Genomic DNA, 22,841 nt, shown 5'->3' with positions numbered 1-22,841 from the left:
GGCATGTGTAAGTAAGTCTTGATTTAAAAGGTCTGAAATAACTCTCATCATCTCCTCTGGCCGCCTGTCTCATCCAGCCAGTCTCACCTCATTCCCACAGGCACAGGCAGCTGGATCCCATCCGTGCCGCCATCCCGGCCATCCCGCAGCTGAGATCACTGGGGCCAGATGTCCTGAGGTGGAGGCTCGAGTGGCATTGTCCCCTGTTAGTACCCCTGTCACATAGCACGGCTATGCAGCAACATAGGCTCCCCTGGCCAGACTCACCCTGTTTGTCATCCATCCCAGCCACAGAAGGCGGCACACAGCGGCAGGAAGAGGCCCCAGGACTGACTCTTTCCTGAGGCTGAGCCAGACCCTTAACAAGAGAGGAACCCCAGGAGATGCCCTTGTTTCCCCTACCAGCAATGTGTTCTGCAGCCGAAGACTGAGAGCAACCCCATCCCACTCTGTGGTCCCCATGTGTCACCAGTGATGCCTGCTACCAGGTCTGCTGTACTCATCCCCTTGGCTGCATCATGGAGGATGCTGAACTGCTGCCATCCTGCTGTCTCTGTCTGACACACCGTTCGGCACACAGACAGCCAAGGGCTGAGGAGATGTGCAATGACTAGGCTGGGGGGTTACCTTGCCATTGCCTTTGTCAACACTTTTAACTAAGAAGAGATGATAAGCCACCAGCTGGCAGGTGGCTGCCAGTGAGCGGAGCCCTGCATAGTGCTTCTGGCACTTGGAGCATAGCAGGCAATATGCTCTCCACCAGAGAACATCAGCTGGTGATGTGTGGGGCTTTTCCTCAGATGGGGGGATGGATGTGGGATGCTCCTGATGCTGCCAGCACCTCTGAGACACCAGATGAAATAAAAACAAGGTCCTGGTCTCTGTTATCTCAAGATCTCTCCTCTGCAGGTGGGCACGTCTAAGGAGATGTGATTGATTTAAACCACACTAACAAATGTGATTTTGTCCTTACAGGATGCATCAGCTTGGCTACTGCTCAACTTGCTCTGGGAATCACACTTCAGCATCATAGCCTTGTGCCTTCAGTCAGCAATCTAAGAACTGCAGGCAAGGCTGCACAGGCACCTCCCCAGGACTCCCTGGGCTTCTCCTAGGGCTGTCCCTAGGGTGACTCTTTACCCTTGGCTTTGTTTGGCATCCCCAGGCCTTTCCTATAAGAGGAGTTGTTGAAAGTGTGAATTTCCATGTCTGAGGACTGTTCACTGGAGCACGTGCACTCCAAGAACCAGTGGAGAAAAGCACCAGGTCCCATCCCTTGCTGTAGCTGCAAAACCTCCCTCATTCTCATTGCAGACAGTCTCATTGTGGGAATCTGCAGCTCTCCCATGCCTCCTGGTTAGGAGTAGAGCTGTGGGGCTGTGAGGATCCCTTCGCTTTCACCTGCATGCACATGGGCAGGTTTTGCTCCTATCTGTGCTAGTTCTGCTCTTGGACAGGCCAGGGGACTGTCTGATGAGCTGTTGGGTGTTTGAGTCCAGAGCCTGGTCCAGAGCTACAACTGTCCCAAGGTCTGAGCTGCTTTGGAGACATCTGCCGCCCAGGGCTGAGAAGAGAGAAGAGGTTCCCAGGCCTGCTCAGAAGAAAACCGTCGCTGCCTGCTTGGCACCAGAGCTTGGACGGGAATTCTCTTGTTTTTCATGAGCAGTCTGAGCGGTCAGCACATACCACGAGCAACAGTCAGAGGAGCAATAAATAGCCTACCCAGACCAGAAGGAGACAACCTGTTCAGACTGGACCGCTCATCCCCTGTGCTGGGCAGAATGACTATTGCTCTGCGTCAAGGTCTCGTGTGCTGAGAACGCCTCTGGCCTGGCCCAGCCTGCACCGAGCGGGTCCTCCAAGAGCAGCCATAGTTACTGCTTCAACCAGCACATCCCAAGAATGTGGTAGGCAGCCATCAGGATTGTCTTTGTTCCAGTGAGAGGTTTCACTCCTAATCCCAAAGATGTGCCAAGAGGCAGATGCCATTGTTGCAGGCTGGCTGTGGACTGCTCCTCCAGGGCTGGTTCCCACTTGGGGTCACACCCAGCTGTACTCCTCCATCCCAGCTCAAGTTCCAGCTTTGCTCATTCTCCAGGAAACAGAGCACTTTTTGAAAATGTTAAGGTTCCATAACTCATACCAAGAAAACTCTGTGTTCCCCAATGAAGTTTCTTTGTGGTCTTATACCACCCGTAAGACTGGGGAAGAGGAGAAGTCCCAAATAGCCAGTGCAAGCCCATTACTTAGCGTTTCCCCTTCTCCCCTTTAAGGTCTACAACAGAAGCAGGCGTGAAAGGCATTCCTACAGCTACAGGCCAGCGTTTCCTCCCAGTCACCTCATGCTGAGCATCAAATCTGGGATAGCCAGGGGTTGTAAAGTCCTCTGAACCTGAAAAGTGCTAACCAAGAGAATAAAGCACAACATGAGTGTTATTAATAAATGCCAGCTGCTGTTATATAACTCCTAATCAAGAGCTGCGTCTTTCGGCCCCCATTGTTCCATTGTCAGGCCCCATTATCTGGGAACTCTTACCCACGGACCACAAGAAATAGCCTGGGCTCTGCGGGTTTGCAAACTTTGTTGTTGGAAAGCTTTTCATGCAATTGTTTTTGCTTTGCGCTGTTGCCGTCCTTATTGTACAGATGTGGGTGTGTATCGCAGCCCACACCCTCTGTCTTTTGCCTCAGGATAACTTTGAAAATGAGCTGATCCGTCTCAGCGAGTGTTTTTCCTAAGAATTTGCTTTAAAAACAACAACATTCGAACAAAAAAAACCCCTCATTTTCCTGAAGTGAAGCTTGTGCTGAAGAAAGATGCTGGCCTGCAATCCCAGCAGAATAAAGATTGCACTTTATCCTCAGAAGAGACTCCCCACAGGACTGGTAGTGCCTTAGCCCAGGCCTGAAAGAAGAATGGAGTGTGGGGTAACCAGGTCTCTGGGACTTATTTGGAGCAGGGCATCTCTGCGGTTGCAGGGCTGGGCTATCGGTCCTCCCCTGCCAGCTTACGAGCTTTCAGCAACCCCGCTTCAAGTGCATCTTCATAGAATCCCAGACTGGTTTGGGTTGGAAGGGACCTTAAAGCTCATTCAGTTCCAACCCCTGCCATGGGCAGGGACACCTGCCACTAGACCAGGTTGCTCCAAGCCCTGTCCAGCCTGGCCTTGAATACTGCCAGGGATGGGGCAGCCACAGCTTCTCTGGGCAACCTGTGCCAGTGCCTCAGCACCCTCACAGGGAAGAACTTCTGCCTAAGATCTCATCTCAATCTCCCGTCTGTCAGGTTAAAGCCATTCCCCCTTGTCCTGATGGACACCTCAAGGAAGGCTTCTGCATGGCATTTCTACCTGGAAATCAACATGAATCTTATCTGGCACCAGTGCAAGCTTGTAAGTGAGAGTCTCAGCTCTACTTACAAGCTAATCATAGAATCACAGAATCACAGAACATTTTGGGTTGGAAGGGACCTTAAAGCTCATCCAGTTCCAACCCCATGCCACAGGCAGGGACTTTTGATAGACCAGGTTGCTGTGCAAAAAGAGGAGAGTGTAGTTCTTCGTGGCACCTTCATGCTGGCCAGTGTAAGATACACTAGCGTGGGAAGCTCTGCAGGCTGGGTCACGGCTGTTCAGGTTGGCTGGGTTGTGGCTGTTCAGGTTTTCTGGGTTGTGGCTGTTCAGATTGGTTGGGTCATGGCTATTCAGGTTGGTTGGGTCATCGCTGTTCAGGTCAGAGGCACGGTCGTTTCCCAGGGCTCAGAACTGACCTCAGAAAAAAGGTTTCTGGTCAAAATGAAAAATTTTATTGAACTTTGTCTAGGTTTGGAAGAGAAATTATAAATCAAAACCAAGAAATGCCAGGCAAAAAGCTGTGGTGTTCAGTTTCTGAGGCCTGTATTTTCTATGCTAACAATATGTTTTAAACATCATTGCATTTTTTCTTCCTTTCACTGGAAAACCTGAAATGACACAGGAAGCTAAAAATAGTAACAATACCCAACCAAGTAATCGGTGCTTTTCAGTCAGCTCCAATGCAAACTTCAGTGTTGGCTGGGGCAGGATTTGTTATTTTTCTGACGAGGCCCTGTATTATATTCATGAATATATCCAACCAAAATGGCCTAGGAAAGCCACCAACCCATTCCTGAATGGTTTTCCCTGAAGCTTCACACCTTCAGGCAGCAACAACTGGTAAGTGCAGTGATGCTCTTGCGATGGGGATGGAGGTGACGAACACCCACAGCAGTGCTGCAGTGTGACCACGGTGTGGTCCCCAAGCCTGGGGCTGCAGCCCTAGGGTCACCCTCCCTCACCCTCAGGAGAGATGGGCTCTGGGACATTGTTCCCTCAGGACCATCCTTGGTGGCTGCATCTCCTCCCCAGATGAGTCCCAGCTGTCCCAGGTGGCCGTCCTCTGGCCCATACTGTGTTTTGCACTGAAAAGCAGGTGCAGAACATGCATGGCCACCACCAGGCATCTTCTCACCTCCTTCTGCCTGGCCAGTCCCAATGCTTTCCCTCTAAGAGGGAGCAAGAAGCAAGGCACAGAGGTTGTGTGTGCTGTGCGGGGAGCTGGGGCAGCCCAGGAGACCACTCTCCCAGGACCTCTGCATGTCACAGAGACATCTACCTAACAATTGAGGGAATATTTTCCACCCAAAGAATCCATCTCGTGGTCCCCTCTTCATTTGCGACACAAGGGAAAATGTGAAGCAGCCAAGACGCGTGAATCACTGCCCCAAACAACATATAATGAACTCATAAAATCAAAGGCAGGGTTTGTTTCAACCCGTGCTGCCAGGGCTCCTTGGACATTGTCTGGAATGAATTTAAGTTGTTACAAAACTCTCTGTGTCTCTGTGTCTCTCTTTCCCCCAACCCTCCAACTCGTCTTTCTTCTCTTCCCACTTCATGCTCTTCTTTCCTATAAGATTCTTCCCTCTCCTTTCCCTGCCACCTTTTCTCTCCCTCTCCTGCCTTCATTCTCTCCCTGCTTGCCCTGGTCCCTCCTTCTCAACTCTTTGCCCCAGCCCTTCCCCTCTGGTCCCTGCTCCTCCAGCCATCCCTGTGGCTGTCAGCTAGGTACCCCTACCATTCCCAAACAGGCTCATTTCCAGGACAACTTCAAAGATGCAGCCATGCCAAGGGAACCCCTGTGCTCTGCCCCAGTGGGATCTCAGCCCCACGGCCATCAGCAGAGGCTGAGTGGAGAGGTGACCTTCCCCAGTAGTGCCTGGGTCTGGAGGAGTGCAGCCACAGAAGACCAGCGTCAACCCCACTACAAGCACTCCAGCTGCCTGTAGCCCCAGCAAGTGCCATGCTGGGGCTGAGGGCGGGGATGTGCTGGCCCAGGCCGGGGGCCACAGTGAGGGGCTTTGGTAGCCATGCTTGGGAAATGCCTGTTCACCTCATTTGCACACTCTGTGCTCTATTCCACCACTGCTGGGAGCAGGGACATGCTCCATGGTCTCCGCTGGGTATGATGAGACTGTCAGCAGCACAGACCTGATAGCACATCGATTTCACCAGGCGGTCTTGCTCCTTCTGCTGCCTCCTAGGAATTGCCTCCATCCCCACAGGTCTGCCCATGTTCTGGCACTCCTGAAGAGGACAAGGAAGCAGGCACTTAAATCCCACCGCAACTTCAAAATGACAGATTTAATTACATCACACCAGGTGCTAGTGCTGACAACTGAGCAGGCTCTGGAAATGCAGGCTGCTTGCAGAGGCAACAGGGCACTGCCTAAGGCAAGCTTGGGCAGCAGCAGGTCCTCCTGCTTTGGGGACCTGGGCTGGCATCACCATGCTGTGACTCATGGCCCCAGCAGCAGGCTGGGAGCAAACCAACGGCCCCCTGTGTTATGTTTGACTGAGCGGCAGCAGCATGGCTCACACTGCTGAGGCTTTCTGGAATCCCAGCCCAGATCTACCCAAACACTAAAGGCTGAATTGGTTTGGAGCAAACAAGACACAGGCCAAACCTCAACCCAGCCATGCCAGAGCCAGGCTAGCGAGCTGCTCCTGGCTCACTTAGGACAGCCTCCATCTGCCAGGCAGGTCTGTGGGCCATTCCCTTGGTGCCCAGCTGGGAACTCCCCTGTGCCACCCAGAGCTGTGCTCCTGTTGCAGCATCAGCAGCCACTTTCTGTGGGGAACACCAGCTCCTTCAACGCTGTGGAGGAGGTGTTGTCCACCAGCCAGCACAGCTCAGATTCCTCCAGTGCACCAGGACATCGCCCAGTTCCTCCACATCTCTACAGCAAGCCCAGGGGTGGTGGTACCTCCTGACTGGAGCTGGGAAGTGAGAACAGACAGGAGTAAGGTCCCCTGCAGATGTTGAGGTACCTCATGAGGTTTATTAGAAGAGCTGCTTGCGCTAAAGCCAAGTTTTGCTGCTGACTTCAGGCCTGTGGGCAGCATTTGCGAAGCAGCTCCCAAAGGTCAGATGGGATGTTTTCCTGGAAAAACCCTTGCTCTGCATCCACATAACCCCGCTCCAGCAGAGCTGCTGCTGGGCAGCCGTTGTTCCTGGAGACCCACCACACAGGGAGCATGGCGGAGACCCCGCAATCACATACGCGGGCACCACACAGCACCATCCCGCTGCTGACAACACAAATGTAGCGGCAAGCGCCGCAGGTGACTGTTTTTTCCCGAGCCCACCCGCTCCCAGGCTGCCGGAGAGCCTGGGCTGGGACCGCAGCGGCGGGGGAACGGCACCACCTCGCGGCTGCCCGGCCGGGGATGTGCGCCCATCGCGGCCGCATCGGGCCTCCCGCCCTGCCACCGCTCGCCCACGGAGCCGGGGATTCCTGGCCCGGGGAAGAGCAGGATGAGGTGCCTGCGGAGCTGCAGCTGGCTGGGAGGACAGAGGGTGGCGTTTGGGAAGTGGTGTATATCTACGCTGCCCAGCGCACCCTCTTCCCGCAGCATCCTGCAGGCCCAAGGTTGGGAAGGGGATGACACCAGCCCCTCAGCATCCCTCCAGCTTCCCCTCAGGTGAGCCGAAGCTCCGGCTCCATGCCGGACCTGTGCGATATTCACCTACAGCATCCTCCGAGTGGGGTGAGGAGGGTCAGGGTGGGAAAAATCCCATATAACATCCTTTTGTGTTGGTGTTACGTGCTAGATGTTGCACCTTGTTTTCCCAGGGCACATTCATTGCACACCTTTCACACAGCAATCCCTATCCTCACTGGGGTCTGCCTCTCATGTCTGCTTCTGCTTGGAAAGGGGTATTTATGTCAGTGAGGAAATGGCTCATGTATAAATGATTCCTGAGCCCCAGATGCTCAGCTTTCCCCTGGGAGCTGGAGGCAATGCTGTGTGTCTGTCTGTGTCTCTGCCCGTGGCAATGTCATGCTGATTTTACACAGGCTCATAGGGACACCCAGACCTGAGAATCCCACCGTGAGCTGCCCCCAATGCCCCTCCTGGGTGGCAGAGAAGTGTGGTAAGGCACAGTGCAGCACTGCTGCTCCCCAGGGAAGGCCTGTTGGGGCTGCATCCATACCACCATGGTGCTCAAACCCTGGGTGCTGCCTGTGCCTGGACCCCAGGGTCTCTGGCCATGTAGAGCAAGAGGAAAGAATCCTGCCAACTGCAGCAATTTGTCATGAAAGAGTGGTTTAGGGTCACTCCAAGCATGACCATCAAAGCAAGAGGGGTTTTATTATGATTTTTAAAGTTACAACCTAACAGAATCCAATGGCAAGGTTCACTCTATTACTTATTACATGGACCCAAATGTGTTATGGGTTTGGGTTGGCTGGTGCTGAGCAGGAGGCTGGAGAGGACAAGACCCCCAAAGGCTGGTGAGCCACAGGGGAGTCCTGAGCCTCTGGTGAGATGGAGCAGTGGCAGGTTGCCTTGGGCAAAGCACACCCTATGGCATGGGGTGTTTGTACCTCTCTGCATGCCCTGGGAAGTCCATGTTTCCATTCCTGGGGACCTGCACTCCAGAAAACACTGGGTGTGAGGACAGGCTCTGAACACAGTGTGGGAAGGGAGATATATCTGCCAGGAGGCTGCCAGCCCAGCACAGGAGGAGGTGAAGTGCCTTTGGAGAGTAAATGCCACAGAAAGAAGAGAAAAATGGGAATTATGGCATCAGTCTGAAGGTGACCCAGCGGCTAAAATGGGCTCCTCTTCTCCCCCTGCAGTGGGGCAGGGGCCTGTGGGATCAGCCAAAGGAAAGAGTCCTCCCTTGCCACAGAATCAGACTGATTTGAGTTGGAAGGAACCTTAAAGCTCATCCAGTCCCAACCCCTGCCATGGACAGGGACACCTTTCACTAGATCAGGTTGCTCCAAACCCCTGTGTCCAACCTGGCCTTGAACACTGCCAGGGATGGGGCAGCCACAGCTTCTCTGGGCAACCTGTGCCAGCGCCTCAGCACCCTCACAGGGAAGAACTTCTGCCTAAGATCCCATCTCAGTCTCCCCTCTGGCAGGTTAAAGCCATTCCCCCTTGGCCTGTCCCTACAGGCCCTTGTCCAAAGCCCCTCTCCAGCTTTCTTGTAGCCCCTTTAGGCACTGGGAGCTGCTCTAAGGTCTCCCCTTAAGGAGCCTTCTCTTCTCCAGGCTGAACAAGCCCAGCTCTCTCAGCCTGGCTCCAGAGCAGAGCTGCTCCAGCCTCCTTCTCCATTGAAGGATTAAAGAAAGAGTCGAGGAAGGTAGCACATGGGGTCTCTTCCCTGCCTGCCCAGCCAGGCGGCAGGAGCTTGGGAAAACGAACCTCCACCTCTCGGAGCCTTTCTTACCGGGACACGGAGGGTGAGAGGGGCCGGTGCGCTGGTACCGGACCTTGTCCTCCCTCCGGCGGGGCGGGGCAGCCCGGCAGGGGGCGAGCGAGGGCCGCGCTCCGCGCCACGGCAGCACCGGGACCAGCACCCGCACCGGAACTGGTTGTGCGGGCCGGGCTGGGCTGTGCGGTGGTGGGGAGGGGCGAGAGGCACGGGCCGGGGGAAGGAGAGAGGGAGAGAGAGCTGGGGCGGTGCGGCCTGGAGGAGAGGGGGTCCAGGGAGACCTGCCCGCGGCATCTTGGTATGGAAAGGGGAGTTGTAAGAAGGATGGGGAGAGGCTTTTGACAAGGGCCTGTAGGGACAGGACAAGGGGGAATGGCTTTAACCTGCCAGAGGGGAGATTGAGATGAGATCTTAGGCAGAAGCTCTTCCCTGTGAGGGTGCTGAGGCGCTGGCACAGGTTGCCCAGAGAAGCTGTGGCTGCCCCATCCCTGGCAGTGTTCAAGGCCAGGTTGGACGGGGCTTGGAGCAGCCTGGTCTAGTGGAAGGTGTCCCTGCCCGTGGCAGGGGGTTGGAACTGAATGAGCTTTAAGGTCCCTTCCAGCCCAAACCAGTCTGGGATTCTGTATCTGCCCCTGTTGACTCAGTGCTGGAGCCACAGCTTTTGCTCTGACAGCTTGTGCATCTCTGTGTCCTTCCAGCAATCCCCCGTTAAATGAGCAGCCTGGCTGGCACCAGATGTCAGCCTTCACATGGCATGAGAAGCAGGAACAGATGCACGTGCAGAATGGGAGCTTGCAGAGCTGCCTGCAGACACCGGGGTGCAGAAACCACACAGTGCATTTCCCCTCTTCTCCCAGCCCTCACAATTCAGCCCAGGAATGCAGTGAGCATTGGGAACGCGGTTCCTGGTCATGTTGGCACACCAAGGGACACCCAGCGGGGTCTCAGCAGTCTAATTCCTACCACAGTGAGTGTTCCATCCCTGCCGATGTCCTCAGCAGCCCCCTGTTTGCCAAACCCAGATTCACATTTTTCTCTTGGGCTCTCCACCCTGCAAAGGGGATATGCAGCAAACAGTGGAAATGGGGAACCAAGGAAACAGCTTCTGCCCTTCTCAGGTGGGGTTTAACTGACGTGAGGCCTGTGGACATCAGTCCCAGGACTTCCCTGTATGGTGGCCAGTACCTCTAATATCATGTTTGGTACCCAAGATGAGGGTAGATGAGTGTGAAAAGAGTAGCTATGGGGCTGTGGTGACATAGCACCACTGCAGAGCAGCCAGGCCAGGCCAGCTCAGCATCACAGCTCGTATTGATGGTAGTCCTTGTACTTTCTGGTGAGGAAATGCCTTCAGGACCATCCTTGGGACAATTCCTTCTTTGTGTTGCCTCAGGATCTTGGAGCTGGGTACAATGGGGCTTTTGCCCCATTGCCTTGGTCATCTCAGCTGTTCCCAGCCCCATGCACAAAGTCCCACACTTTCCTGACAATCACTGGCCTCACTGTGGCCCTACACAAAGCACATGCTGGCCCTGCACTTGCTTCTCCACTGGGATCTGCATCTGGGCTACTGAGGCTTTGCGGCTTGTGGCTTGGCCTTCTGACTCTCCAAATGCACAAGAATGCTTGTGGCATTGGACTTATAGAGCCCCGAGGTTCCCCTGTCCACAGCCCGACTCTCCTCTGCCCTGTCACCTGGTGGCTTTGCCCTTATTTATCCGTATCTGTGCTGCTGGAGTAGTGGGAAAATGTGTTTTGTGCAACACGGCTGACAGCAGCAAACAGCACTTCCCCTGGGATTCGAGACCAGCTGGGGTCTCCTCCTTCAGCAAGCATCTGCCAGACGGATGGGGAGAGGCTTCTCCTCCAACCTGCTGCCCTGGAGCAACAGGATGTGGGGACCAGGGGTCTCCTCCATAACTAGGGGTCCTCGGGATTGGGGTGATGCTGGTGATGCCTTGAACATAATGGGCGAGCACCGTGTGAGCACCTTGCCCTTCTTCCCACCTCCGGGACCCTCCTCAGTCCTCACAGGGGCATCCATGGGAAAGATGTTCTCCAGGCCAAGCTGGAAGGTGTGGGGGGTGCAGTGCTGTGAACACGACCCCAGTGGACGAGGGGATCCAGGTCCAGGTTTTCTGCTCTCCTCCACCGCCTCACACAAACGCCGATTAGATTAGTTTCACCTTTCTCCTGCCCCACTCGCAGGTGGCCGGGGGTGGATGGGGGGGTCAGACCCTCCCCGGGGAAGCCCGGAGGCAGCAGGATGGGCAGCGTCTCTAGGAATAGTGGCTTCCCTATTTCTGTCTCCCCCGCGAGCAAACACCAGAGGCCGAGGCCGGTGCTGGCGCAGCAGCTCCCGCACGGCGGACTGGAGCAGAGGCTACATTCTCCTCCTCCTCCTCCCGAAGAGGAGGCTGCTCCCTCTTGGTAAATCCCTCATTTCTTCTGCTCTGGGAAGCAGGAGGAGGATTATCTGCGGCACCGGCTGAGCCCTTGGCGTGCGGGGCCGCAGCTCCGCAGCCGCCAGGACGCCGCGGCGATGGGCCCGCTCCGGGCAGAACAAACTCCCGGGTGGCGGCGGGGCTGGAGCGGGCGGCAGGTGGGAGCCCGCCCCGCACGGTGCCCCGACGGGGAGGGCTGTCCGCCGGCGGGGCGGCCCCTTCCTCCCGGCCCGGCCCGCTCCGGTGCCGGCCCCTTCCCGCTCCGGTCCCGGCGAGGTGGCGGCGGAGGGCGGAGGCAGGGCGGGCAGCGCGGCGGCGGGCGGCGCGCACACGCACACACACACACCTCCCTGCATGTGATTAAATGGCTCGAAATCTGCTTCTGATTTCCTCGGGGAGGTGACTTTTCCCTTCTTTTCAACCCGGGATTTATTGGAGCCTTTTTACTCCGCTCCCAGGCAGCGGTCGCGGCTCAGTTTCTCCACTTCTTGATTTTCTTTTATATATATATATATATACATATAGATATATTAATTTTATTGTTTTGTTTTCCCTTCCCTCTCCCTTTCTCCCTCCCTCCCGCAGCCGGAGCAGCCGCGGGCGTTGAGGTGGAGCGGGCGGGAGCGCGGCCGGCTGCGGGCACGGCGCTGGGGACCCGCCCGCACGGCCGGGAGCAGCCCTCCCGCTTCACATTATTTCGCTTTATTTTGCTTTTTCTTTCCCCCACCTTCCTTGGCAATTTGTTATTATTGCTGCTTTTATTTTTTTTCCTTTTTCTTTTTTTTTTTCCCCTCCCTTTTTTTCCTGTGCTGCGATCAGCCAAGGGAAGGGGGAGCTGCCCCACGCCGCTCGCCCCGCTGCTGCTGCTGCGGCCCCGGCTCCTCTCGCTCCTGGACCTGCTGCCCGGACCGACCCCGCTACCTGCCCGCCCGCGGTAAGCTGCTCTTCCAACTTCCCGGCCGAGCGGCTCCTGCTCTGCTCCCCACCGCTCCCTCCCTCTTTGCCTTTTATTCCTCCCTTCTCCCCCCCCCCCCCCCCCGGCTTTTATTTCTCTCTCCATCCTTTCACCGCCGCTAACGGGACCTCCCTGCGGTGGGGCTAGGGGTGCCGCCCGCAGCCGGGCATGGGCCGGTGGCTCCTGCCGCCGCTCTGCGCGTTGACCCGGCTCTGCTCGGTTCGCTGCCACCGCGGCGGCGGGGGGACGCGGGGCGCTCGGCGCTGCACGGAGCCCCGCAGTGCCTCATCCCCCTCCCGCTGCCGGGGGGACCCGGTGCGGGAGTGCTGCCAGGCGCTGCCTGCACTGCCCGGGCACGGGGCACGCACGTGCTGCCCGCAGCGCCTGCGCAAGGCCTTCACCCGCTCCGAAGGTCCCCGCCAGCACAAAGCCACTGGGCACCTTGGCAGGGTGTCCTCACCCTTGCCACCAACCCAGGCTTGGCGTTATCGCTGGTCCCTTCCTGACACTGCTGCCTCGGGGAGACCCCTCTGCAGGGCAGCTCAGAGCTGGGCTTCCCTGTGGAAACGGCTCCTGCTGTGCTACGGTCCTGGGGTCAGGCTGAGACCCCATCGGCACTCCCAGCACCCTGCCCCACATGAGGGCATGCAGCTCCAGCCAGGGCACATGGAGCGGGTGGTGGCACAGGGCGAAGGGAAGCTGGGGTTTTGCTTCTGCCTTTCTGTCTTGGAGCTGCTGAACCCTCATTCCTTCAAAGCGCTGGGCCTCCCACGGCTTTCCGGCCCACCGGAGAGCAGGTGGGTGGAAATACCTTTCCTGGGATAAGGAATAACTGGTGTGATGGGGGACATGGTGCTCAGCAGCCTCGCTCGGCTCAGCAGTCTGCCTCACTCAGCTCTTGCTGAGCAGGTGGGTGAGGAAGGCCCCGCGGGCAGGAACCAGAGCTTGTGGGTCCTGCTGGCTGGATGCTCATCCAGGCAGCGCTTGTGCATGGGCTCTCCTCTCCCTGATGAGCTTCCACAGGATGGAAGCCAGGCTGAGCATGCCCACCTCTGACCGTGCCATTTGCGTCGGACCTGAGATTGAGTGTAGACCTGGATGTGCCAACCCTGGACGTGGAAATGATCACAGATCCTTCTTCCCTGGCCGAGTTCACGGTTGCCTGCTCTCAAAGCCATGAGAGGCTGGAGCTCCCTGCAACCAATGCAGCAGGGATGTGGCTTGAGCTGTTATCCAAAACCACCCTCCAAGGCATTTGGATGGATGGATGGCAACTCTTTTTGTTGGGTTGGTTTTGGTTTTTTTTTTCCCAGCAATATCCCATTTATAAAACAGAGGGATCTGCTGTGCTGCTCTGACCACCTGGTTGGAGCAAGCTGGTGAGGGCCCAGGAGGTCCTCCAGTCCAAGTGCAGGGTGGGCTATGGGAATCCCAACATCCCTTCCTCCTCTGCCTCTGCATGGAAGGAGGGTGAGTTGGTCCCTGCAGAGCAGACGGCAGGTGTAATGCTGGGCTGGGAAGGAGCCGAGGTGGGTCTGCAGCCTGGAGAAGAAAGAAGCTGAGCTCAGGGATGCAGCTGAGCACACTGCGGCCTGAAGCGAGGAGCCCACCAAAACTGTAAGCTGCTAGGAGTCTGGGCTGAGGAACATTGCTGCTGCTCCCTTGGCACCAGAACATGGTGTCTTCAGCCTGAAATGGCTGGAACAGAGGCCCCACCTTGGGTGGCAGCTGGTGGTGTGGGTCTGAGCAGGGTTTCCCAGCCTGGAAAGAGGTGAGCACAGACCTTGGGGCACACACTGAGGTGGCTTTGACTTCCTTCAGTAGAGAAGCGGCTGCCGTGCTCAGGGTGTCCATGGCACCTCTGCCTTCTGTTCCCCCACCCTGTTAGTCAGGCCCTGCTCCATAAGGAAGCAATTATTTTGTGCCCCCACGAGCCCCTCCCTGAGCCTGTGCAGGACACTTGCGCTCCGTATGGAAATGCGACAGATTTTCCATATTCCGCTTTGCCCTGTGATGTTGAAAAACGTACGTGACAGCCTCTTCCAAAGGCTGCAGACTTGGCTGGCACTCCAGCAACAACAGGCTTTGGGACACCAGGGGCATGAAATATCCTACCAACAGCCAGAGAGGGGGTAAAACAAAAAAGCTAAAGCTGAGATGTCAAAGTGCAGCGTGTTTCCGGCCCCATTGTCATGAGCCATACTCGACGCGATGTGAGACATCTTTCAAAGCCGGCCAAATGCTGTCATCTCTGAATGCCATTTTAAATATTCATCCAGACTATTTTCAACATCTGTGCCCAGCATGTTGTGAAAAGGCAACAAGGGACGTTATGGAAACCAGATCACTATATTCCCATATGGAGGAGTGGAAAGGGGTTGAAGCAAGGAGGACTTCTGGGCTGGGACCATGCAAGTCCCGTGCATCTGCTGGGAGCAGCAGGAGGAAAACCCTCTGCACCTCCAGGGATGCTCCTGGGGAGCACATGGCGTGGCAGGATCGTGCAATGGGTTCAGGGAGCTGGGGTGGGATTAGAGTTGGGTGAAGCAACAACTCAAGCTGTAGTGGAAGTTAATGAATAGGGTAGCATCAAGGCAGCTGTGTTTTCTAGTCCTGCAAGGCTCCAAATGCCTCCTTAAGCCAATGTTGTGTTGGGAGCATGAGGAAGAGATCCCCAGCTTGTGCTGGCTGGGGGATGCAAGAGTGTTTCAGCAAAAGGGATTCAGCTCCACAGCATGTAGGTGATTCCATGCTGAAATCTCTGCTCCCAAGAGCAGGACCATCCGTCCCCAGGGCTGGGGAGCAGAGTAGGAGCAGGACACCCATGGGGGACCTTCCTTCCCATAGCCAGTGTGGCTTTTGAGCTACCAAAATGGGTGAACAGGAATGGATCTGAACATCCAGCCTTTGACAGCTCTGTGCACATGGTGGAGTAGCCTGGGGACTGTTTGCTTCGTGGTGGATTTCTTTTTGGTTTTTTATTCTTTTTGTTGTTTTCAATAACCCAGGAAATCTGGGCTCCGTTTCTGCCTTTTGTAACGTCAGGCTGCAGCTAATTCAAGCCAGGCCAGATTCTGACCACAGGTATGCCAGTGTAAATTTGAATGGAGTCGCTTACGTCTTGGTTTGGCGCGATCTGAATGGAGTTACTGCTGGCTGATGCCAAAGGACTGAGGTCAGAATCTGGCCCATCCTTTCCTGCGTGCAGTGTAATTTGTGTGCGTCTCCTGGCACCGCTGGGGTATCCTATGGCTTGTGTAATGCTGGTTCCAGCCTGCCAGAGAGCATCACGATACCTAGTGCTGGGGGTGCCTGCTGCAGGAGGGCACTGCTGTGTGATTGCCCACGTGAGCCGTGCAGACCTTGGAGAGCAGGGGCTGAAAGCCCATGGGGCTGTGTGGAGTGATCGGCTCCATGGATGCAGATCCATACGCTGCTGGAAGCTGCTGATGTTTAAATATCAGAAGAGAGAAGGAGCCTGTAGAACAAAGCGAGACATCTCCTCAGTGCCATTAGCTGCGTCCCAAGTGGGCACTGGTTTCTCCATTAGCAGCTGGGAAGGCGAACAGCATTCCGTGCTGCATCCCTCCGGCCTCTCCCCACCACGTGCGCTCCCTCCCGCCGGAAAGCCAAGCCCAGTCCCAGTGTCTTGGCTGCATGGGGTTTTTCCTTTCATTTTAAATACTTCTCAGTTGTGTTTTTTGTCCCAGCAACACATGGAATGATTTATCCGTGGCCAGAGCACAGCTTGGTCCTGATGAGTTCTGCTGGTTGGGTGGGGGGACGGAGCATCCCCCAGCTGGCATCAGTGTGGTGGTTGGGGGACTGGTGCCTGTGGATGGGATGGAAGTGGTGGGGATCTGGGAACCCCAGCAGCTCCCCAAGGTGGGTCCTGTTCATGGGGCTGGAGCAAGCCTCCAGTGGGTCACTCCCACAGTACCAGGAGCGGGGATGCTCTCATTAGAAAGGGCCCGTGAGGAGGTGGGAATGTGCAAGGTCTCGTAGCAGGTACATCCTGGTTAAGGCACATGCTCTGGTTGTTTGGGCTTGGCTACAGTTTCTCTGAGCACATCATTCTTCTTCTGTTTTGGATCCCCTCCTGTCCCCCTGTAGCCCTTCTGCTCAGAGCTGCTGGTGGGCTTTACTGGGGATGGCACCCCACAGGGATGAGCAGTCCTCAGGGATCAGCCCTGTCCAGGCACTTTGGATCTAGTTGCCGGATCCCCTCAAGTACTTGGGTGCTCTGCCCCTTGCCTGGGGTTCCTCTGCCCGCTGGTTCCCAGCTATGCCATGCCATGAGGAGCTTTTTGGTGCCCCGGGTGGGTAGGTGGCTCTGTCCCTTCCCTGTGCTAGCACCAGGTACCTGGTCCCTGTGATGTGGCACCTTGCGGGTTCCAGGCATCCCCATCTTGACCAGGTAAGACCACATGCTGTCCTTGGGTGCTGCCAGCACCCCATGCACCAGAGGAGAAACCCAGCCGCTGTGCCGTGCCAGTGGCATTGGGAAGGACCTGGGGGAATCATGTAGGACCCCGGCAGGAAGGAAACACCATTTCCTGCCCTCTCTCAGGGCTTTCCCCTTCCCAATCCATGCTGGCTGCTCGGCTTTAGCCATCCTTGCCGTCTAAACCCGGGTTTTTGGGTGCAGGGCTCAGCAGATGGTAGAGCACTGCTCGGGCCGCTCACACCTTCCCACTCAGCTTTAATTGGAGAAGGCTGCTCCTGTGCCGCAAAGGTCCTGGGATCAAATCTGGCTAATAAACCCCTTCCCTCCCGCCCTGCCTCATTCCACTTAATCCTGTAATTACCTCTGCAAAGCTGCCGCTGCCCCCAGTCTGTTGGGTGGTGACCCTGGGCCCTCTGTAGGCACCAGCATCCATATTTGGGGAATTCTGTTCTCTTTGCCCTGGCTCACCTGCACTTGCCTCATGCATTCCATTTTGGGGACCAAGCTCCCACCCAATGGGTTGGCATCTGGAGCCCTTGACCCTGGCATCGCTCTCGGCATCACTGCCTCCAGGGAAGGTGATGGGAAGGGGAACGAACGGCGGGCTGGAGCAGCGCCCTGACAAACCTCCCACAAGGCAGGGAAATGCTGGGAACGCTTGGGAAGCATGTTGCTGTAGGGAGCCGGGGTGTGGAGGCGCTGGATGCGGTAGCTGATTCTTTCCTTTCTAAAGCACTTGTAAGCGCTGTGGCGGCGTGACTTCCTTCCAAGCCGCATGGCTGTTAGCATTCCCGAGCGGAGGAGGGAGGAAATTGCCCACCTCAGAAATTCAGCCGCTTCTGGGGAGGAGCTGGGAGCAGGGTCGCTTCCTTGGGAAGGGTGAGCCTGGCCGCTGCGTCCCCCCAGCCCCACGGTGCTGCTGGCGGCCACCCGAGGGCCTCGCCGGGGACACAGCCAGGATGCTGTCCGTGGGAGCTGCACCCCCTCATTGTGCTGGATCTGGTGCCAACAGGCTCGTCCCATTTCATAGAATCACAGAACCCCAGACTGGTTTGGGTTGGAAGGGACCTTAAAGCTCATCCAGTTCGAACCCCCTGCCATGGGCAGGGACACCTTCCACTAGACCAGGCTGCTCCAAGCCCTGTCCATCCTGGCCTTGAACACTGCCAGGGATGGGGCATTTCTCCCTGCTCATTCAGCACCGTCTCCATTTGCACTGAGCCCAGGGGCAGTGAAGATGGGAAGTGGAAAGCGGGGGTAGATGGGGGCCGGGGAGAGAAATCCCCACTGCCAGGCCTTCCCAGCAGCTTGCCGGCTGTGCAGGGTCGTGCTGAATATGCATAAGAGGAGCACGCTGCAGCTTCCCTACTCTCCGATACAAGGTGAGGCCCACGGAGACCCGCGGCCCTGGCTCTCTTTCAGTGGGATAATGGGGTGAGCCGGGCGCGGAGCGTGCGTGCCTGTGTGTGGTCTCACGGATGATAATGATTTCCATTCCGGCCCTGCCTCCGCAGCGCCAATGAGCCAGCGCTGGCTCCCCGTAGGAGCAGAGCCCCCAAAGATTGCCCACTGAACCTCTGGGGCTTGCACCATGCTATGACACGCAGGAGAGACTGAGCTCCCCGTTGGATGGGGAGGATGGGTGGGAGATGCTTGTGCCCCCCATGTGCCCCAAAAGCAGCAGTAACCCTGGTCTGAGACCTAGACCTGCTGCCCCAGCCCTGCTCGTAAGACCTTCGCCTCTGGGCTCTCTCCTTGCTGCCGCTGGGTGCTGGTGCTATCTCTCTCCTCTGGGCAGGAGTTTCGGGATTTCCTTTTACCTTTGTGTCCTACCAGACAGAATTAAAAGGCCTTTGCAGGTGGCACACTGAGCATGACCCTACTCCTGTCCTCTTGCTGCCATGTAGCACAGAGGAGATGGTGGGTGCCTTGTTTGATACACCCACGTCCCCCTGGAGTGGATCAATGAAGATTCTGTGGCATCCCAGGGGGTTTCTCCTCTCTTCTCATGGGGTTGTCCTGGTCCCATGTGCTGCCCTGGAGCTGCTGGGATGGGAGGTGGCAGTGGCTGCACCCAGCCGGGTCCCCTCTGTGGGGTGTGCAGTGGGATGGGATGACAGGGGAGCTGCAGCATCACAGGACTGAAGGGCCATGCTGGCCTCCGCAGGTATGTGCGTGGTCAGGTTGTGCTGGCAATGTGGGGGGGGGGTCCAGTGCTGGGGATGAGTACAGGAGCCCTGTGGGCTGGCAGGGGCTCTGGCTCACTGCCTGCTGCTCCACACTAGGCTGGTGCTGGTCCCATCAGGATTGTATTGAGGGGTTAACCAGGGGCTGTCTTCACTCAGCAGTTCCCAGACAGGCAGATGCTGGGGAGCTTGGAGCAGCCATGGCTTCACCTCCTACCCAGGAGGCAGCTGCCTGCAGTGGGGATGCTCTTCACAGCCTTGTGCTTGGGGCATGGTCCTTCCTCTGCTGTGGTGATAGCCACATCCCTGCTACCCCTCTCTGCTCCTGTGGGATAGGGGGTTCTCAGCGCTCTGAGCACCCCAGAGACAGTATCCCTCGTCTTGGGCAGCTGTGGGCTGCTGTGTCACCGAAGCGCTCTGTAGTGCTGCCAGATAGCAGGGGGCATGCTGCCTGGGCGATGCAGAGACCAGCAAGGGAGCCGCTGGGTTTTCAGCAGGCAGCATCTCCTCTTCCATCAGCAGAGGATTAAGCAGTGAGGAAACAGCGTGAAGGTGGCAGGGCTGGGATTTGTCCTGGGGGAGATGTCTAGGAGTGGGTTGAGACCCCTGTCCCTGCTCCCTCCTCAATGGGCATGGGCTCTGCCACTGGCTGCCCGCCTGAGCGTGGCTGGGAAGGGAGGAGCTTCCCCCATTAGTGGTTTGGCAGCCGGAGGGAGGCAGCTTCCTTCCACAGCCGTGCTCCTTGGTGGTTTTTGCAAAAGGGAAAAAAGAAAAAAAAAACCCAAACCCCTGCATCATTTGGAATGAGCTGTCCCCTGCCAGGCTCCTTCAGCCAAGTGGGCAGCCTGGTGGGCCAGGGTGGTGTTGGGGGCTGTAGATGCCGAACAGAACATCTGCTGTGCTTGGGTCATGCTGTTGGTATAGGGCTTCATTCTTAGAGTGAAGCACAAAATCCAAGTCACACAGACTTGTTTGGGTTGGGAGCAGCATTAAAGCTCATCCAGTTCCAACCCCCTGCCATGGGCAGGGACACCTTCCACTAGACCAGGTTGCTCCAAGCCCCTGTGTCCAACCTGGCCTTGAACACTGCCAGGGATGGGGCAGCCACAGCTTCTCTGGGCAACCTGTGCCAGTGTCTCAGCACCCTCACAGGGAAGAATTTCTGCCTCAGAGCTCATCTCAATCTCCCCTCTGGCAGGTTAAAGCCATTCCCCCTTGTCCTGTCCCTACAGGCCCTTGATAATAGTAACTAATGAAGCAAATGTAGGTTATGCTATTTTAAACCTATTACACTATTTCCCTGTTGATTAAAAATCCCCATCTGATCTGCACTGCTGTTTGGGGCTGAAATGTATTTTCATAGCAGCAATCCAGTGATTGTGGTGTGATATGGTGGAAGCACAGAGGACCCTAAATGTCACCTGAGGAGCGAAGCCACGGGTGTACTACATCAGTGCACCTCAAGATATTCTGTCAAGTGTTCGCAAGCAAGCTGATTTTCATCCAAAATTACATCAAATGTTCCTGGTGAGCATTGTGCAAGTTTATCAGCTACCACCAACTGAACATTCAAGTGTTTACTTTATGACTTTCCTCTAGATTCTGTCAGTCACTGCAAAACTTTCGGAGAAGACACTTGAGTGCGGACAATGATGGTCTTTATCTTTCCGTCCATCAACAGACAGGCCAGCCCCAGACCTGGGTTTCCTGGGGGTGAGGCCAGAATAACCTCCTTTTGCCAGTGGGAATACTCAGGCAGTGTGGTGGTGGGATTCAGAAGGGATCCAGCACCTGGTTCAGAAAAGCTACCATGCCCCTGGCCACGGAGATGCTACTTGGGCTGTGGCACAGCAGGGAAAGTGGTGCTGGACCCAAAGCCTTCATCCTGGCGAGCTCCTGCCTGTTGTAAGATGTCCCCACAAGGTGTTTTCACTGCTGCTCCTTTCTCCCGCAATGGCAGGAGCTGTTTCGGGCTGTGGTTGGGTAACTTGGGCTTGCAGCTCCTGCCGCAGCTGAAAGGTCTCCCCAGCTCTTCCCCACCTCCCATCCTTGGAAGCCGTGCAGTGAAGGGGTCTCTGAATTGTGTGTGACAGCTGGGGCTGCTGGCAGGAGCAACCGTTCCCATCACCCATGAGACATTTTGTAAGAGGACAGGGAAAGGGCCCTGTTTCCAGCCTCGTCCTCCCAAAGCTCAGCTCTTTTTGTCATTTTGTATTGGTATTTCGCTCCTGCTGATGAGCAGCAAGGGATTGGTGTGGATAAGTAATCACCTCCCTGCTGTGCTCCCAGGAGGCTGCATCAGTAGACGTGGGGTGTGAAGGGAAGCACAGGTCGAGGGGCAGGGTGTGTTCCCCATCCCTTACCAGCCTCCTGCATGGGCACTGCCACGGTTGTGCCACTCATGGTGGAGCTGCAGGAGCCATTCACTCTCTTTGCTGTCCCCCCAGGGAGGAGCCACTTCCCTTGCCCAGGAGGATGGAGGTCCAGCAGCTCCTGCGCCTGCTCCTCACCACCGCCATGCTGGGCCTCTCCCAGACCGTGAACCCCTTTGTGGCCCAGCAGACCCCCCCAGACCCTTGCTACGATGAGAGCGGTGCTCCTCGCCGCTGCATCCCTGAATTTGTCAATGCCGCCTTTGGGAAGGAGGTCCAAGCCTCCAGCACGTGTGGGAAGCCCCCGACACGGCACTGCAATGCCTCAGACCCGCGCCGAGCCCACCCACCCGCCTACCTGACTGACCTTAACACCGCGTCCAACATGACGTGCTGGCGCTCTGAGACCCTCCACCACTCACCGCAGAACGTCACCCTCACCCTGTCCCTCGGCAAGAAGTTCGAGGTGGTCTATGTCAGCCTCCAGTTCTGCTCACCTCGGCCGGAATCCACCGCCATCCTCAAGTCAATGGACTATGGCAAGACCTGGGTGCCGTACCAGTACTACTCCTCCCAGTGCCGTAAGATCTACGGCAAGCCCAGCAAAGCCACCGTCACCAAGCAGAATGAACAGGAGGCCCTCTGCACTGATGGCCTCACCGACCTCTACCCGCTCACCGGTGGGCTCATTGCCTTCAGCACCCTTGATGGGCGACCCTCTGCACAGGACTTCGACAGCAGCCCCGTGCTCCAGGACTGGGTGACAGCCACCGACATCCGCGTGGTCTTCAGCCGCCCGCATCTCTTCCGCGACCTGGGCAGCCGGGATGCTGGGGAGGATGAGGGGGGCACCGGCTCCACCCCCTATTACTACGCAGTGGGGGAGCTGCAGGTCGGCGGGCGCTGCAAGTGCAATGGGCATGCAGCGCGCTGTGTGAAGGACAAGGAGCAGAAGCTGGTGTGCGACTGCAAGCACAACACTGAGGGGCCCGAGTGCGACCGCTGCAAGCCCTTCCACTATGACCGGCCCTGGCAGCGGGCCACAGCCCGCGAGGCCAATGAGTGTCTGGGTGAGTGAGATTTCATTTTTCATTTATATTTTTTACAGGGTTGAAACCCTTAAATGGGTCATTGGGGGAGGAAGGGATGGGTGCTGAGCCAAAGTGATGGAGTGCGCTTCTCCAGAGCTACTGGGGAGCATCTCCCACCCTGGAGAGCTGGGAAAGGCTCAAGCATGTGCCCTGTCTCTGCTGAGTTGAGCCTTTCCCAGCCCTCCAGCAAGGTGCCATGAGCCAAAGCACCAAAACACTCCAAAAAATCAGTGGTGTCTTCCCGCAAGTTAACAAACCTTGGTGTGGGATGCACGATGCCCATCTAGGGGGTTTCCCTTGGGCAGCAAATGAGCTGCCCCTGGGCCAGGAATGGGAATCACAGAGGTCGCCCATTAGATGTGCTGTGAGGTAGGGAGCAGGCAGCAAAACCTGGCAGAGATTGAGGAAATACCTGAGTCAACATTTCACCATTCATGGGGGGTCTGGCACGGCGCTTTGCGTGGTGGTTTTAGCTTGTCTGTCCTTGCAGAGGTTAAAAATATTGTCATTGAAATGAAACGTTTCCAAAACATCACACTGGCTTTGCTCGGCTGTCCTGCTCCTGACTCTTTGTGAGATTTTGGTGGAGGTTTTTGCC

At 56.6% G+C, this 22,841-nt stretch overlaps 1 protein-coding gene across 1 annotated transcript in view; it reads left to right on the top strand.

Annotated features, from left to right (window-relative positions):
* The first annotated feature begins 11,601 nt into the window (after positions 1 to 11,601).
* The window catches only part of NTN3 (netrin 3), a 31,782-nt gene continuing 20,542 nt past the window's right edge, over positions 11,602 to 22,841 (top strand). The window contains exons 1-2 of the mRNA XM_030482959.1: positions 11,602 to 12,126; positions 21,228 to 22,222. Coding sequence (XP_030338819.1) covers positions 21,256 to 22,222 — 967 coding nt within the window. The 5' untranslated portion in view covers positions 11,602 to 12,126; positions 21,228 to 21,255. The remainder of the gene's footprint in view (positions 12,127 to 21,227; positions 22,223 to 22,841) is intronic.

This window comes from Strigops habroptila, chromosome 4, assembly GCF_004027225.2.
Source record: "Strigops habroptila isolate Jane chromosome 4, bStrHab1.2.pri, whole genome shotgun sequence".
Lineage (NCBI taxonomy): Eukaryota > Metazoa > Chordata > Aves > Psittaciformes > Psittacidae > Strigops > Strigops habroptila.
This window is presented reverse-complemented; position numbering and strand designations above follow the sequence as displayed.